The sequence below is a fragment of the Amphiprion ocellaris genome, chromosome 18, assembly GCF_022539595.1.
Source record: "Amphiprion ocellaris isolate individual 3 ecotype Okinawa chromosome 18, ASM2253959v1, whole genome shotgun sequence".
Classification (NCBI taxonomy): Eukaryota; Metazoa; Chordata; class Actinopteri; family Pomacentridae; genus Amphiprion; species Amphiprion ocellaris.
In genome coordinates this window covers 30579298-30597377 of record NC_072783.1, presented here as the reverse complement: position 1 = coordinate 30597377, position 18080 = coordinate 30579298, and the positions used below count along the sequence as shown (strand labels likewise).

At 40.6% G+C, this 18080-nt stretch overlaps 1 protein-coding gene across 8 annotated transcripts in view; it reads left to right on the top strand.

Annotated features, from left to right (window-relative positions):
* pald1a (phosphatase domain containing paladin 1a) overlaps window positions 1–18080 on the top strand; it is a 60277-nt gene that overhangs the window by 12269 nt on the left and 29928 nt on the right. For all 8 annotated transcript variants that reach the window (XM_055004632.1, XM_023269540.3, XM_023269529.3 and 5 more), the window contains exons 4-18: window positions 1945–2124; window positions 2562–2726; window positions 2816–2976; window positions 4376–4451; window positions 5448–5602; window positions 5725–5821; window positions 6433–6537; window positions 6933–7028; window positions 7109–7243; window positions 7689–7805; window positions 8239–8418; window positions 8552–8749; window positions 9186–9326; window positions 9417–9488; window positions 14233–14373. In XM_055004632.1, the coding sequence (XP_054860607.1) occupies window positions 1945–2124; window positions 2562–2726; window positions 2816–2976; window positions 4376–4451; window positions 5448–5602; window positions 5725–5821; window positions 6433–6537; window positions 6933–7028; window positions 7109–7243; window positions 7689–7805; window positions 8239–8418; window positions 8552–8749; window positions 9186–9326; window positions 9417–9488; window positions 14233–14373 (2019 nt within the window). The remainder of the gene's footprint in view (window positions 1–1944; window positions 2125–2561; window positions 2727–2815; window positions 2977–4375; window positions 4452–5447; window positions 5603–5724; window positions 5822–6432; window positions 6538–6932; window positions 7029–7108; window positions 7244–7688; window positions 7806–8238; window positions 8419–8551; window positions 8750–9185; window positions 9327–9416; window positions 9489–14232; window positions 14374–18080) is intronic.

The following is an 18080-nucleotide window of genomic DNA, read 5'->3' as shown; positions in this document are numbered from 1 at the left end:
ACATACATAGATGGGTCAGCAGTTTCACTCCAGAACAGATCCACCAACAAATCTTTAAAATGTAAGCAAGTGTTGACCCCAAAATTCTAATTAAACCTCTAAACCACAAGCTGTCTTTACTCACTGTGGGCTTATTTTTCTCTGCATTATAAAGTGCTGCACCTCTATGGCAACAACACAACCATAGCTAGAAGTAAATAGAACTTATACATGTCTTTTGGGCATTATGATATAGTTCTAATGCCATAAATCATATAAAAGGAAAACAGTTAATTGAATTTATTTAGCTTACTAATTTACATACGTAGCCTGTACACAGCCTGCAGTTCAGCCCGGCTCAGCTAAAAGTTCCCTGGTCTTTTGTCTCGTAACTGTTGGAGCTGAGTCACTAATGGTTTCCCAGTGGTGCTGAGGAGTGCAGAATTAGAGAAAACAATAATTTTTTGTACATTTTTAAATGTGACATGTTAAATGACGTGATTTTTAATAGCATACCAGGATTTTAAGCTAATATTCGGTTAAGATTCCCGACTCAATAGCACATCACAGACTAATAGCTCAAGCTTCTGGCTTTGATCAGATGTTTGATTTTGGTGATTCTTTTTAAAGACAACTTGCCTTCAAACCTGCTGTTTGGTTTTTTCAAAGGATTAGAGTGAAGACTGACTAGTGTTGTGTTATCTGATATGTTAGGACGCCAACTTTATAGCACCTCTTCAAATACATCTGAAAGCATCTATCCGATCACACAATGCAAGTTTTTAGAACATTCTAGTTAAAAACTATGTCCTGTTTATTTCCCAGAGTCTATCAGTCTTGCCTCTGCTGTGTTACTGCAGCTTATAAACTGTGACTTTCTGTGTAACAGTTCACATGTCTAATATGAATAAAAGTACACAGTATGACCTCTGGTTTGATCCTAATTGATCCTGTCTCCCTGTTGTGGATACTTTACAAATATAAGTAATTATTGAGCTGTAGCTCCAGGTGCGTAAATGTGTGCAACTATCTTGGAGACGCTCACATGGATCCTGTTGCTGTTTGATGCTGCAGCTAGTTCATAGACTCAGAGGAAAGACTCCAAACAGTCAAAGTGCATCGCTTGAGCAGTTCAGGCCTTTGCTGTCTTGAAAGCGATACTTAAATGTTATTTGGTCCAGGCCAAGTAACATGTTGTGGCACATTGTTAAAGTGACCATTCAGACATGAATCCAACACGTTCAGATGCCATCAGATTAACTTAAAGGCGAGCATGTATTAAAGGGGCTAATAGTACCTGAAGGTGAAATCATTACTGCAGAATCTGATAGATCGCAAAAATACCACAAGTTACTTCAACATGATGCAGAATTGTCTGTTATCTTTGTTAATGTTTATATAGTCAAGATGACATTGAAGAATAATGCTGATAAAGTGCAGCCATGTAGGAATGACCATGGAAACTGGAAACTACGGTGGCCCTGAGGCTGTTTTTGTCTGATCGGGTTTTGTATGCACCGTGTTTTGTAATTACTCCGTGTATGTGTTGTCAGCTTAGTGAGGATGTTTTCTTAGTGTGCTTGTGTCTCATCATAAATTGCACTGTTTTGAACTCTCAGGGTCGCTGTAGGAAACGAGCTCTACTGAAGATGGAGGTGACAGAGCAGAAATTGAATCTGTTGAGACAACACAGTAACTAGACTGTATCTGTTTTATTTGCAAACAGAAAGAAAGAGGAGTAGGAAGAGATTTAGTGTTGTTTTGATTGTTTTGGTGTCAGCGTGGGTGAAGAACTAAAAAAAAACTAAATAAAAGAGCATAAAAGCCATTAAAATTCCCATAATGATACAATGTAAATACCTTTTAAGATTTATTTAACCGCCTTAACTGCCCTAAGAACTTGCGACTGCTGTGTCTGGGTCATGCTCCCAGATAAATTTGGATTAAAGTTGCATTTCTTTCCAGGGGGAGTACTTCATGGTCCAGGATGTCTACAGCAAAGCAGATGTGCTGAACACCACGGGCAGCTACGGAGCGCCCAACTTCCGCCAAGTGAAGGGATCCTACCCGCTGTATGGGATGGGTCAGCCCAGCCTGAACGGCTTCAAACAGGTTCTCCAGAGGCTCCAGGCACAAGGACAAGAGGTCGGTGTTATTTTGTACACATTTGTGCAGGCAGAATTTCAGATCTCTTAAGATATGTTCTCTGCTAGATCCTAACTCTGTGTTGGTGCCTGTGTGGCTCTGCCTGGCCTCTTTTTCTCTCCGTGTTGTCAGTAAATATTTGAGGAGTCAAGTGTTTAGTGGAGGCTGTGGCTCAGTTGTAGAACTGAGCAAACAGAAAGTTGCGGTCATGTGTACCAGTGGAAAATGAAGCTCTGTCTCTCGTCTTGCAGCAGCGAGAAACTGACTGTAATTGAAATGAAATTGACAAAATTATACATCAGACCTCTCCAAACTCTATGATGACAGATTGTTTCCAGTTATTAATGGAGATGCTGTGGTTGGTAGAAGGCAAGAGCGTTTTTTTTCTTTAAAAATCTATTATTTGATGGTCTTTTTGCTGTGCTTTTTGCAAACAGGAGATTATATTCTTCTGTGTAAGAGAGGAGCCAGTGGTGTTCCTGCACAAGGACGATGACTTTGTGCCGTACACTCCCAGGAAGAAGGAAAACCTACATGAGAACCTTCACGGCCTGGAAAAGGAGGAGATGGTTGAATGCCTGGAGCTCACAATCAGGAAGGAGGTGACAGACTGCAGCATCTACATGTGACAAAGCAAGTTTATTCAGATTCCAGCAGTGTTAAAAACCCTCTTTTCTTCCATTTTCCACAGCTTCATGACTTTGCCAAGCTCAACGAGAACGTCTTCTACGTCTACAACGACATCGAGTACTTCAAAGACGAGCCCCAGAAGATATCCATCGCATGTGAGGAGGACATCCATGTGACTGAGGAGGTCTACAAGAGGCCGATGTTCACTATGCCGGCCTACAGGTTGTTTACATTGCTCCTTTATTAGCCCGTCTCCTCAGCTCACGCATGAGTTTAGACGAAGCAGCGTGTGACTGCCTGCTGCAGAACACGCAGGGAAGGTTATAAATAGTGGAGCTTGTTTGTGCAAAGGTTGGTTGGCCTGCTTTTTTTGCAAGAAAGGAGGGGGGTGTAAAAAAAAAAAAAAAAAAACCCTACAGATTGCAGCATCCTGTTTGCAATCAGATGAGCGTAGTCTACTTTACGGAGATGTTATGAGCTGCTCACGCCGTTTCCAGGGCAAGAGAATGTATTATTCCCAGAGGAGGGTGCTGAAGATTTTTCTCTCAATCCGAATGTTTTGTAGTCAAATAAAAACAGCAGGATGTTTTATTTTGGATAGTTTAAACCTTCTGAACCCACAAAACCCTCCAGTGAGTTTGAAATGCATGTTGTCTTTAAATAAGCACAAAGTTTCTGCTATTTATCAGAACCAGAAAGTGAAAAAACAGAAAACAATATCAGAATTTTAACTTTCCCTGTGTGAAAATATCATGTGTGATGTACAGTGGGCAGAATGAAACACATCTAAGCTTAAAAATAAGGTAGTTCAGTTACATCACTTTATTCCACGTCTCAGTTTAAAAATTGCCAAAAAATAACCATTTTCTTTAACTAGATTCTGTAACAACAACAAAAAACTTTGCCTTTCTTGGCACAACTGTGAAATCATTAGTGAGTCAGGTGTAGGATTTTTTTTTTTTAAGCCAAAAAATCTCAGATTTTTTTAAGCAAAACTGGTCTGAACTGCAGGCCGTGTTTGCACTGAGCAGACAGGAGATAAGTACAGGAACAAAACAAACAAAAAAAAAAGTAGTAAAATATCTACAATATATCGATTTTGTTCCTGCATTGACAACAGCTGTGGGAACTTGGAAAATCAGTGTACATATTGATATCAGTTTTTTTTCAATTTTTGTAAATAATCAAAGAAATTCAAGCTTAATTTTTCTTCCACTATGATTTATGACATAATTGTGTTGTACTGCACAAAAGACATTTCTGAATTCTCTACTTCTAGACAAGGTTGTGCTGTCTTTCTAAAGGTCCAGGACTTCATATTGCAGTAAAAAAGCAATCAGTAAAAATGTGTGGCAGGAACAAAAAAAATGCCTACAAACTGCTCAGGATTCAAAGGGTTAAATTGCAGGTGGCGGGTTTTGATTTCGATCTCTCTCATCACCTCTTGTGGATTGTCAGAAGAGGCATAGTTTCTATCTAAACTAAACACAACATTGTGGAGCACAGCTGCTACATCTTAAGGTCAGATGTTTATCTACAGTATGCTGTGACCTACATAAAGGCAATATTGACACAACATAAGAGCAAGTTCAAATCTGGGTAACAATCTGTTGTACTGCAGGTACTACAGATTACCACTACCGATGGAGGGAGCACCATTGGAAGAAGACTTTGACGCATTTGTTAACATACTCAGGGTAAGCTCTCATAAAGATGTCAATCACAATGCAAATCCGCCAATTAAATCCCCCTTTTTTGGTCGTGCTTTTCTAGTTGGATCTGGTTCGGATGTGCCATTAAAGTTATTAATGACTGGAATATCGGAGAGCATCTGGACTTTCTCACTGAGGTAGTGAGAAGGTCACAACAGCTCTTTTTAATCCACATGTAGCTTTTATGTGCAATCAGTCACTAAAGAGTGTGATGGTTTTCAAAAAGAAACGGCAGTTTGTACTCACTTTATGTCCGCTCTTTGGTCATCCACTCCGTCTGGTTTCCGCTCTGCCCTTCGCTCACACAGGATGTTCTTTTCGTCTTGTTTTGCCCTTTTTTGGACTGACTTGCAGCAGCCGGTCCAGTTCCCTGTGGTTGGAAAGTGGCTCCTTTTTTTCTTTCTAAACAGCGTTTGGATCTGAACTTTACTGCCATATTCGTTCTTTTTAGTCTGCTCTTAAATCTCACACAGTCGCTAAGTCTTGATAGCGCCAACATTGCAGTGACACAGCATTGATTTAAAAGCTGTCGATTAAAACTATGCAAAACTTGGCTGAAACACTTTCTGCATACCACCAAATCTGTGCTTACCAGGGGACACTTTAACCTTTTTCGCTGCTGTTATGATAACTTTAAGTCATCTTCGTTGGATTATGTTCATTTTGTCGTTTCTTACTATAAAATAGCGTTACTTTTAAACCAACAAATCAATAAGGAAAGTATGGTTTTACCTTGCTGACATGTTTTGACTGCATCTGCATAAAAAGGACCCGTCATCACACATCGGATGACGCTCTGAAGAAGACTGCAGATGCAGTCAAAACATGTCAGCAAGGTAAAAGCATACTTTCCTTATTGATTTGTCGGTTTAAAAGTAGCACTATTTTAAGTCATTTTCTCCTCAGTGATATGATCTTTTTTGGGTGCTTTACGATCTGCCATCACTTTAACGTTCTCCTTCTATGTGCTCTGTTTTCCAGGAGAGACCCAGCTTGTCTCTGGGTCACGGTGCGTCCCAGCAGCTGCCCGCTTTGCTCTTCAGCTGCCAGGTGGGCGTCGGTCGCACCAACCTCGCAATGATCCTGGGCACGCTGGTGATGAATCGCCTCAGGGGTGATACACAACCGCCATCTCTGTAAGATCTCATCATCAGATGCATCTTGGAAATGGAGAAGACACAAATGTATTTACTTGCATCATGCATGTGTAATGATGCAGCTGTTTTGTTTTTTTTTTGATGATTGCCTTTTTATTTAGAGTTGAGGAGGCACCTGCTTCAGAGCCCAAACCACTGTTCAAGGTCATCCAGTCTCTGATCAGCAAGCTGCCTAATGGACAGCAGGTCATGGAAGAGGTAAAACACAATTTTGGATGCCATCCCAACAGCTGACTAAAGCAAGAAATACATTTAGAAATATTCTTATAATAAATTATAGATACAGTGGTCCTTCACCATATCGCGGTTCACTTTTCGTGGTCTCATTGTATCGCAAATATTTTGCTTTATCGCAGGAGAGTCGCTCATGGCTTACTGGTTGCAGCGAGGAGCACATCATTTTTTGTTTTTCATACAATCTTGTTAAAGTGAATGTTTTATTTTAGGCCAAATTTTTAAAAAGTCTTCTAGAATAAAGCAAGCTTTATGAAATATTCTGACTCGAAGCTTAGATTCAGTTAATTTTCCTGACAGAGTGACGTGTTACAGATGGTTGAAGCAAGGACTGTTGACAAGTGAAAAGTCCGACTATTATTTCTGTTTTTACAGTTTCTTGCTCTCATAAATGGTGGAATTTTGGTGTTTGTTTTTGTTTTGTTTTTAAAACAGTGTGCCTTTCAAACTCAGTTTTTGAGGTACAGAGGTTTAAAATATGTGGGGGGATATTTAACTCATATTTTTTAATTTAAAGTCAAGTTGGTCTTACATTTTAAGCCTCATCTAAGTTGATTGTCTTTTTTTCTACACAGGTTGACCAGGCTATAACCCTGTGTTCAGAAATGCACAACATAAAAGAAGCAATATATGAGAACAAGAGTAAGCTGGAAGGGATCGGAGAAGATTATCAAATTCAGGTTAGTGATGATGCTTTTCTTTCTTCTTTTTTTTGCTTTAGAACAGCAATTTGGAATTCCTTTTCAAAAGCAGCACCTTGTGCCATAGACGGCTTGTGATTTCCAGAAGCTTCTACTGCTCAATTTATATTCAGCTAAATAAAGCTAGAGTGGGACTGCAATCAAAGGATAATGTTGATGATCCATAAAATGTTCTTATCAATGAGGGCCTTCGAGATGATGGAGGACTTAGGTAACATTAGTGGATTTTAAAAAGCCCTGTCCGTTAGGAAATCAGTGAAAACTTAAAAGCATATTTAGTTGTGGTGCTTCACTACAGAATTATATAAAAAAAAAAGAATCTTCCAGAAGCTGCAAATGTGAACAGATAATGAAGCTTTCATTTTTTTTTCTAGGGAAACAGTACCAAAGACTACTTTCTCAACAGAACCATGCAGAGCTTGGAGCGCTACTTCTTCCTGATTGTATTTAACGCATACCTTCATGAACAGGTAATGCCCTTTCCCAGTTTAAATGTCTTTATGAATGCTATGAAGAATAATCTGAATTGTAACTCTGTTGTGTTTTGCAGTATCCTCTTGCCTTCGTGTCCAACTTCAGCCAGTGGATGTGCTGCCACGCTTGGCTGTACAGGTTGCTAGCCTGCATGGATCTCTCAGAGCTGTCGGCTCCGTCCGAGCTGGTCACCAGAGGAGCACGTGTCTTGGTGAGAAAATCAGCAGGCGCACAATAGTTTTTTTATTATTTGTTTCCTCTGCTGAAATGTGTGGTTGTGAGAGTTTTGCTCTGGGTATTTTCAGTGTCATGCAGGATACAAATACAGTCCTTAATAAGTTTAGTGTTGTCTGCAAATGCTGCTGATGTTGTTTTTATACTGTTAAAGCTTGCAATAATTCATAAATAACATCTCAAATGTGCTATCTTCACACATAGTCATGTAAATGGTGTTTATGCAGTGCATTTATCTCAAGCTTTTTACAATTAGCCTCTTATTTGCCCACACACTCCCACTCCGGCTGCTCTGCAGGGTGCTAGCACGACCACCCACCACCCATTCTACATCTTGAGCCCCATCACCTGTATATGTAATCAAATGTATCTTAAAATACACTGCATACTACATGTTATGTTAACTGCATGTGTCTGCGCAGGTTGCTGATGAGTACTTGGCTCCTGACGTGCTCAGCACAGTGAAGGAGATGAAGGCGGTCAACTTCAGACGAGTGCCCAAGATGCCTGTTTATGGAGTGGCTCAGCCGACATCAGAGGTGTAACAGATTCCCTTATGCTTTCATTAAATTCATGCAGATTCTCTTATTTATGTGTTATTGACTCAATCGCCCACATCCAAAACATAGTCGTGAGAGAGCTGCCACTTAAATCCTGACAGAATGCACATGAAATGAAGGTTGTAATGTAAATCACCAGAAAGAAATTAAAGAGGAGAGCATAAAATCTTTTCTAAGAATATATAAGAATTTCTAATAGAGTGTCATCATTAGAGAAAATATCACTTCCGCATTAAACTGACAATTTTGTAATCAGCATCTATATGCAGCCCTGCAATCAGGAATATTCATGAGTGCAGACAGACTCAGAGGAATGACTCATGGTTATTTTGTGAAGATTCACACGCCCACCTCAGGATGCCCAGGCTAGACTTCCAGTTCTGTGCACTAATGGTCACTTTGCTGTGTGCAGGCTACCGGAGCAGTTTTGGCCCATCTGACGCATGAGAAGAGGAAGCACAGTCACGTGTTGTGGGTCAACCTGCAGGAGGAGCTGGTGTTAGAGGCAAACGGACAGATTTTCACTCCGAGGGAACCCTCATGTCTGGACCAGCACATCTCGATCCCTTCGTCTGACCCGCAGCTGCTAGAGGTAGGAAGAAAATGATGCTTTTTGATGTTTTATCTGGGCTGCTGCAGTCAGATCGACGATCAAAAGTGCCTGAGAGAATTTGGCCGAGCTTCAAACAACTGAAAGTGCTTCGGTGTCCTCTTCTGGCCTGTAGAAATTGGAGACGTCCCTGAAGGAGGAGATTGTGCAAGCTCAGAAGTGGCTGGAGGTGATGCTGGAGCAGGAGAAACAGATGAAGATGTTTAAAAGCTGCATGACGGTTCAGGAGATCTTCAACCAGCACAAAAGCTCCTACCAGGGCCTCGTCTACAAGCGTGTCCCGCTGCCAGACTGCAGCGCACCCAGAGAGGAGGTAATGATGTGAAGCAGTGCAGAAATGCATGTTTACAGACATGAGGTGCAGGAACAGCTGCTGGTACCTTTCACTGTTGCTTTATAGTGAGGAGAGCTGACAATGATCAAGTCTTTTGCTCCCTCTAGTGGTAAAGAATGTTACTGCGGCTATTACCGGCAATAATAAGCAAATCTTGTCATTATTTTCCACTTTTTCATAATAACTTACATTGTTTTTTTTTTATTATCATTCATTAAATTTGCAGTTTGATTATTAAATCAGTTTTGGCATTGATTTCATGTTTATTTTCATTTTATTTCTATTATTTCATATTATATAAATAAAATTCTGAATAAATTAAAAGTCGGAACGTAATTTCTGGTTATATTTTTCATTGCGATATATTCAGTTAGTGTTTGTGTGCATTTGTACATGAACTCTGTGTGTGTTCCAGGATTTTGATAAGCTGTTGGAGGCCATGAAGAGCTCCTTGGCGGAGGATTCTCACTCAGCCTTTGTTTTTAACTGCTCTAACGGCAAAGGCAGGACCACGACTGCCATGGTGGTCTCTGTTCTGACTCTCTGGCACTTTAATGTAAGAAACATGTTGGGGTTTTCTTGTATGTTCATTAGGAGGCCACATTATATGCTACCATCTGAACTAAAATGTCACTTCTATCTGCAGGGTTTTCCAGAGTTTGGTGATGATGAGATTGTGAGCGTCCCTGATGCAAAGTACACGAAAGGAGAATTTGAGGTATGTACACTTTAAAAACCAATGCTTGTAAATGCATGATAACAATATGCTGTTTATTTTTGTTTTCTAGTTATTTTTTTAAAGTAAAATCAGTATGCAAACTATAGACCATAACTGAATGAATACAGAGAACTTAAGACAAGTTCATGAACAGCAATTCTCTGAACCCCAAATGGTTTCAGGTTATTTTTTTTCTCCTTTCATACTTTTACTCGCTGACATTTTTCACTGCAGTATAAATTACTGACTTGCTTAAATGCCAACAGCACAGCCACGCTAGAAGCAGAAAATGTCAACACAAAACACAAAAATCTCTTCTGTGCAATATTGCAAAGTTGCACTTCCACAAATAATTAAAAAGAAAATTAAAGTTACATTTCTGCGATTGTTTATTTTACAAAAAAAATGGAGTCAACATGTATGACAAATGTTAACAATGTTAAGAACAAATTCATAGCTTTACATGCTGTAGATATTTACAACTTACATATTTAATGTTTCCATACTTGTCCATTGTGTGTATGAAGAGCCTGCAAGTTAGACAAACTCCCTTTTTTGTGACTTTTTATCGCTTGGCTGTTGGTTGCAGTTGTCTTATTAATGGCTTCATTGAGGAGAACAGGATTTTGTGTTTTTTACAGAAACTGGTTAGAGCAAGCAATTAATTTTTGGCAATTTTTAAATGAAATAAGTCAAATAAAATGATTTCGATGAAATATGTCAAATGTAGGCTTGGATTTGGTTCCATTTTTGGACAGAAACCTGATGGTTTTCTGTTTTCACAGTTTCTGGCTCTGATAAATGGTTTCAATTTAGACATTTTTTAAAGATAACATTCCTGTAAAACCTGGCGGTGGGCTTTGCGGTTTATGGTATTAACAGAGGTTTGGATCCACAAATAGTTGTCTTTTAATTAGCAAGATCATTTACTGAAAATGAATAAACAACTATTTTGATAATCATCATTTTAGTGTTTTTTTTAAGCAAAAAATAGTCAATAAATCTTGTACCAGATGCTACAGCACCTTTAAAATGTAGTCGTAAACAGATGCAAAGACATTTTAAAGTGCTAATGAATGTCTTTAACAACTAAAGAGTCCATGTCTGTCTCTGTCCTGTTCTTTAGAATAAAAAGTCCGCCTTTCATCAGAGTGTTTAGCAGCTGTTGAAGCAGCTGATAAACGATTGGTGGCTAATTCTCTGTAGACATTTTGTGAAATGAAGAGAGGTGATAATTGGAGCAAATTCTGTGGAAAGTGAAGGTGAAGTGGATGCTAACAAGCTAAGAAATTATGTCATGACCAGGAAAGAATCATGACAGAAAATGGATCTTGTCAACACTTCTGTATTATGTCATCGACTGTGTAACTCCTTTGATTAACTGTGTGTGAAGAGAAGCCCTCTGTAGTGGGAGTTTATGGACACCGTACTGAGAGGTTCTGTATTTTTGTCTCTTGTCAGCTTTATATTTTTTATTTTGGTGATATGTTTAATGTTTGACTGTTTGCTGAGTGCTCTTCTGTTGCTGTGATAATCAAAAGAATGCAGGTGATACTACAACATTCAAACACTTCAGTTCTCTCTTGATTAAGCTTGAATTTCAACAGGTGGCCTTCATTTGTTTGCTGAACTGTAATTCAAATGATGCTCCTGGAAAAATACTTTCCTGAGCACTAGCAGCCACTGTTGAAGTGTTACTGAATCAAGGAAGGCTAAAGAGGTGTTTGTTTTTTCCATATGTGATCATAGCTCTGGTAGTTTTCAGTAGGGCAGAGATTGTAAAAGTCATTGTTGATTCTGTTGCATACAGGTTTATGCAGCCTCTTTAATAAATCACATCACCGCTTCGTCCAAGCAAACAATGCATGTTGTTGTGTATTAACGGGGAGCTGCACGGCCCTTTAGACATCTCACGCTGCACCTGTGATTGAAAGCTTTGGCCAAACACAGCCAGAAGCCAGAGCTTTTCTCCTCTGGTCTGAATAGCGGCTGTGAATCGGAGCCACTGGGTGCTTTTCTTGATTCAGAGTTGTGACAATGAGTCAGTGGTTGGAACCTGCTGGCTGTGTCCTCGGCACTGTAAACACGAACACACAGAAAGAGGCCACACTCTGCGGGCGCTCAATGCCGCATGCCAATCACAGCAGCGTGGCCACCACAGTTTCTGGGATACGCAGAGCGGGTCGCTACGGAAACCATGTCTGCCTCCAATTCAGCCTCTGAAGGATGTGTGATGTTGTCATCCCCATTGTCGTATCTGCCAAAAAAGGTGTTGCTATGGCTATGAGGTCTGAAGTGCTCCTTGATGGAGGGACTGGTGGGGTGTTAGATAATCCTCTGCTGCTGATATAGAAACTCCTGGTGTGATATATTGTCACATAATCCAATAGTAACCCCTGACCACATGTATGAACCGTCTTGAGAAAATGTCCCCTTATAGGTCTTTAAAGCCGCTGTAATCAATATGTCTACTGACAACATAGAAACAGGCAGAAATTAGTTGGAAGGAACCTATTTATTTATGTTTTCTGTGTCTGTCTTTGGTGTTTACTGTGTGTAAAAACACTTTGTAACACCGGTTTTAGAGGATACTATGTAAACAAAGCTTTAAAATCAGTATTATTTATGAGACTTAATGGCATGTTTCCACTTGAATCATTTTAGGAGTCCGCAGTAACTTTACCATTAATGCTTAGCAACAAACAACAGACAGACATAGTTAGCGACGAGCTGGTGAATGTATAGCCACATGTAGCAGAGATTTTACTCGGAAGTTGGTAGAGACCAAAAACGACACTAAAACAGAGTAAATATTGGGCTAAATTCTACTGATGAACCCAAACATGGCTGAGAATGAATGCTAATGTTGCTTTGTAACTGCTGGGTGTGTAAATAAGCAGCTGTTGTGTTAATGTTAATGTGTTAATGTTGTGTGCACAGCTTGTTTGCACTTGAAAAAAGCAGCCAAAGAGGAGCTGATAAACCCAAGTGTAGATTTGCTGTTTTGTTTTTTCTTGAAGAAATTCTTTCTTTGGTATGATTTGTGGTATTATAACTGTCATCCTTCACAGAAGACATGTTTGAATTCCCTCTACTTCTAGCCAGGGTTGTGCTGTTTCTGCAGAGGTGAAGGACTTGTTGCTGTAAAAAAAATGATCCCACACTGAGTAAAAATGTAACACTAGCAAAAAACTGCCCTGTCAGTTATTTAAAGAGTGATACCAGGTATCTTTTTTGTGTTGTGGATCTTGGAGTGTGACATTCAGTAGATTGCATACTTGTACTTCATAGTAGGAATTCCTGGGGGAAAAATGCAAGATGTGTAAGAATTGTCTCTAAACTGGCACAGATTGTGTTTTTCCCCAAGGACAGACACACAGAATAAAAAAGCAGGGTTCTGCCTGCAGGCCTGTTCTGTACTGTGATCTGCTGTTTGGCTTTCTCCTCTCTGCCTTCTCCTTCTACTTGTTGTTTGTGTTATCATTAGTATCTGACGTATCCCATCCAGCCTGGTTTAGTAATGTGTCCTGCAGCTGACTGCCTCACGCTGCTGTAGTTTTACGTCACAGACACACGCTGATGGAAACATTGCCTATTTCCTCTGGGTCAACACTGTAAATGAACATGCTGACACACATACACACCCAGTGTCTGAACTGGGTCAGGACTGACAGTAGGTTGCCCTAAACGGCAAACCTAAATATTGCACAGAGAGATATTAGTTTTCTTGCTGTTTTATTCAGCTATCTTAGCATTTGTTTGAGTTTTTTGCATTCCACTGGGGCAACAGCATGTGTTTTGTTGCCAGATGCTGCTTTTGCTGAAAGCCAGGGTGAGATTACCCACGTATTGCATTTCTAAAAAAGACTTCCAGGGCTTTACAGGATAAAACAGTCACAAAATCACCAATTTCATGCAGTTTTAGTTTCATGGATATCATTGCAAACCAAGCTACATGTATTATTGAATAGGCAGGATTAAATAGACTAAGACATTTTCAAAGATTCTCGACCCTGAAAACTTATTTCAACAGTAAGATAAACTGCTGAATAGAGTGAAAAGGAATCAAGTGCAAATGTCAACTTTTAAGCTAACTTTGTTGGGAAACCCTGGAGTGCTCAGCAAACTCAATATTTTAACATCTACAATATTGGGATGGGCAAAAATCCATTATTACAATATTGTGAGGATTGTGTGAATACACTGAAAGCTGCCAAATTGATCTTTTCAAAGAAATTGAAATGGACAAATTCAGAGACAGTACATCTTCATGGACATGTTTTCATGAAATTTGAAAAAAAAAAAACACAATCTTGCAAAACATATTTTTGAATTAATCATGACCTAGGTGGGGTATCTACACTACCAGTCAAAAGTTTGGACACACCTTCTCGTTTAATGGTTTTTCTTTATTCTTATGACTATTTACATTGTAGATTCTCACTCAAGGCATCAAAACTATGAATGAACACATCTGGAATTATGTAGTAGACAAAAAAGTGTGAAATAAGTCAAAACATGTTTTATATTTTAGGTTCTTCAAAATAGCCACCCTTTGCTTTGATTACTGCTTTGCACACTATTGGCAGCTTCTCCTGTCAGTGAAGTAGCATAAAGCCATCTTAGGTGAGCAGCAGACGTACCAGAGTTGGTGAGGCTTGTCAAATTTTGCAGTCTTGTCACAAGTTTTGAAACATTTGAGCAACTTTCTGTATAATAAGGTTTTGTTGTTTTTGCCGGACAGGTTGTGATGCAGCTGGTGCGTCTCCTCCCTGATGGTCACAGAATGAAGAGGGAAGTGGACATGGCCCTGGACTCCGTCAGCGAGACCATGACCCCCATGCACTACCATCTGAGGGAGATCATCATCTCTACGTACAGACAGGTACACCACATGTCCCTGCAGTATTCATTGTTCAGTCCCTAGGATGCAGCACATGAAATACATCCTGAACAAGGGGATATTTGCTCTTGGAGGATGCTGAAAAAATAAAGGAAGGATGTAACTAGGTGTAGGTTTTGCTTTACGTCAGGGCTAGGGATCAGAGTTAAGCGATTGAAGACACACAGTCAGCGTGACTATTCATAACTGTTTTTGAATATATATTGCAAATTAATGACAAAGAGGAGTTTTGATAACCTTTTTTCTCGGGAGGATAGAGCAAATCAGAAAACTAACAAATCCACCTTTCTTCTGAATAAATCTTGTTCATGTCAAGACACAAAGCAGCATGTTGTGGTGGCTTTAGATGCAGTTTCACATGAAGCCCCATAGGTGGCGTCAAGAGCTAGTTTTTACAGTAAAGCTCCCAGAGACATGAATGAGGCATCCACCGCTCTGAGTGTAGAAAATGATTGTGTTACAACAGAACTTATCTCTTAAACTCAATGGAATTCCTTTGAGTCTCAGTGGAAAAGAGTGAAAGTAAAAAAGGCAAAAAAAAAAAAAAAGAAATAGTTACTTATTGGATTTTGAGGCTTGCCCTGTTGAAGTCTTCTTATGTTATGCTTTCATGGTCCAAGTAGTGTTTGCTACATGCTCTTAAGGAATCAACTGGCTTTCCCATAAGACAGGAGCGTAGATAAGAAGACACAGACAAGTCAGTTTTAAGTCTTTATTGCTGTTACACCTCCGTCTCTGAACGGTGTTCCCCGAAATTTGGACGTTGTGTTTAATTAACAAGGTACAAAGAGAAGAAAAGTGGTTTGTAGCGGGGTTACAGGGTCTCTACTGATGCCGTGGCCTCCGCAGTACCACAGCTCTGTTTTAGCCATTTGTAATGCAGACTAATCATGGTGCCTCTGTGCACCGTCAGCCGTTCTCAGCATGCTGGAGGCACCCAGTCCTGTCTCCGCCGTATCAATGGGCCTCATTGTCTGACCAGCTCTGTCTTTTACGCTTATTCTCTCTCCGCCTGTCACTCTCTGTTGTCAGGCTCCAGGAAAAAAAGGCTCCCTATCAGCTCACTGTCGAATCAGTTGGGTAATTTCTATGATAATTGCGTTCTTCAAATCAACAAAAGATGTTTTAATTAGAAATTTGTTGTGGGAAATACACTGTTTCAGACTTCAAATTGGATCTTTTCATACTTGTTGCCATTATTCATATTTGTGGTGATTATATTGAGCAACTATTTGCGCCTTTGAGCAATGTTTTTCCCCCTATTTCAGTTGTATACTACATACCCATGAGGATGCTAGCAACATCCCTCTAATGCCTCCAGCTTCATGCTATTCTTTTGATGGTCTGTTGGCGTGCATCAGCAAAGACAGTGAAGAAGAAGAAGACTGCAAGCCAGCAAGCGTGAACGTAAACAATGTAGGATTTAAAACGATGAAGGAATTGCATTCAGTGTGTTTCTGTGACCTCAAAGACACACATGGTGGGTTTTAGCCAAATGTAAAGAGAAATTTTGATGGTTTGTACAGGCACATTGCTAAAAAAAAAAATGTTCCTCTGGGCAAGAAACATGAGCGGCAAGACAGTCTTTGCAAATTTTAAAAGTCAGCCAAACCTATTCGGAAGAGAAAACAAACATTACTACCCAAGCTTTCTGTCGTAAACATCCATCAAAGACTGTCTTTCTGCTTCAGTTTTGACCTTTAAAAAATCCTGGCTAATGCACCGGACCTACTGGTTTCCTTTTATTTGCTTTGCCAGACTTCTTATTAGCGATGTCTCCGTGTTGCCAGATTTCTGCAATTACTTGGTTATCACACAGTGGTATCATGACCAACAGGAACGATGGCCAAAACAACAGAGCGTCCAATAAATCCGGACTGTCTGATATACCTGCGATAGTGGACTTCAGGTTGGCACCGTGTTCCTGTCGCAGCTCCTCCCCTCCTGCCTTGAACCAGCAGGCCAGGTGATAAACAGTGCCAGATGTTGCGAGAACCGGCAGGCAGCCTTAGAGAAGAAAAGGGGGGGAAAATTTCACCCACTACTCTCTCTCTCTCTCTCTCTCTCGCAGCTCCCCCCCCTCCGAAGCACCCTCCTCCCCTTCTGACGGTGGTTGGAAAATGTGTCTTTGATAGAGAAAAAATATATTTACACTGGGACACAAAACGGTTGGCCAGCTCCCAGAGGGGCCTGGGAAGGGAGAAGGGGAGGTGGGTGAGGTTTTTGGGGGGAGCAGGGGGAGAGGGGGTTGTCTTCTTCTTGTAAATCCCTGCTGCTGACCAGGCATGACCCCACATTGCAGATACATCAGGTCAGCAGAGAGGCTGCTTCTTCTCCGCCACTATCTCCTCCTTGTCTTAATAATAATTCTTCTCCTTTTTGTCTGCAATACAGGAATCAGTTGTAGCATCTTTTATTTCCAGCATTGAGCTTGGTTTGAGGTAGAGAATCACCTCAAGCATGCTGACATTTGCTTTGATATTGTTGTAATTCTTTGTGGAGCTTTGTGGTGTTCTCAGGTATCTTATATTTTATTCTGGCGTGCAGACGGGCTTGAATTAGAAATGATTTCGAGGTGAGATGCAAAATATCAAAACACATTACTTAGCGGATGCACCAATATCTTCATAATCTCTTTATTTTATGTGTTCGCCAGCTTTGCTCTGTATTTGTTTGGTTGTTTCCGCCTTCTTTTATCCTCCTGTTTTATCGCCAGCCTCCTTCATCTCTGTTTCTTATCTTGATGCTAACATTTCAACAAACAGTTGCATTTCTCGGCTTTCCAGTACATCTCTTAACTTTATCATGCCCAGTTTCACCCTTCAGAACACCACGCTGGGGATTGCCTTGTGCAGTTCGTCATGTCCGAGCAGCTTACGGAGTGATTTCGCACAAAAAATGTGATCATCGAAGATCACCAGCTTCCGCTTGTTCAATCAAGAAAGTATTAAAGGCATGATTCCACCTCCTAATCCTTTTTGTTGGGTGAGAGTTTGCTTTTCAACCCAGGTGGTGGGAAACACACTGAGCGAGAGTGAATGAGCGGCAGATCATGCTCCGTGTGTGTGTGTGTGTGTGTGTGTGTGTGTGTGTGTGTGTGTGTGGGTGTGTGTGTGTGTGTGTGTGTGTGTGTGTGTGTGTCTGTGTGTCTGTGTGTGTGTGTGTCTGTGTCTGTGTCTGTGTCTGTGTGTGTGTGTGTCTGTGTGTCTGTGTGTGTGTGTGTCTGTGTGTGTGTCTGTGTGTGTGTGTGTGTGTGTGTGTCTGTGTGTGTGTCTGTGTGTGTGTCTGTGTGTGTGTGTCTGTGTCTGTGTCTGTGTGTGTATGTGTGTCTGTGTGTGTGTGTGTGTGTGTGTGTGTGTGTGTGTGTGTGTGTGTGTGTGTGTCTGTGTCTGTGTATGTGTGTCTGTGTCTGTGTCTGTGTCTGTGTCTGTGTGTGTGTGTGTGTGTGTGTGTGTGTGTGTGTGTGTGTGTGTGTGTGTGTGTGCGTGTGCGTGTGCGTGTGTGTCCAAAGAAAGGCCCTCATGGTTTGGACGGGGCAGTGGAAAAATATTTTCAGAGAGGGGGAATGCTCTGAGCAGGTTTTCTCGAGGAAAGGTAGCGGATGACTTTAGGAAAGTAGAAGAAGGCTGGGGAGGGGGGAGGTTGGGGTAACTGGGGCTAAACGCTCCCAAGTTCACGGACCACCGCAG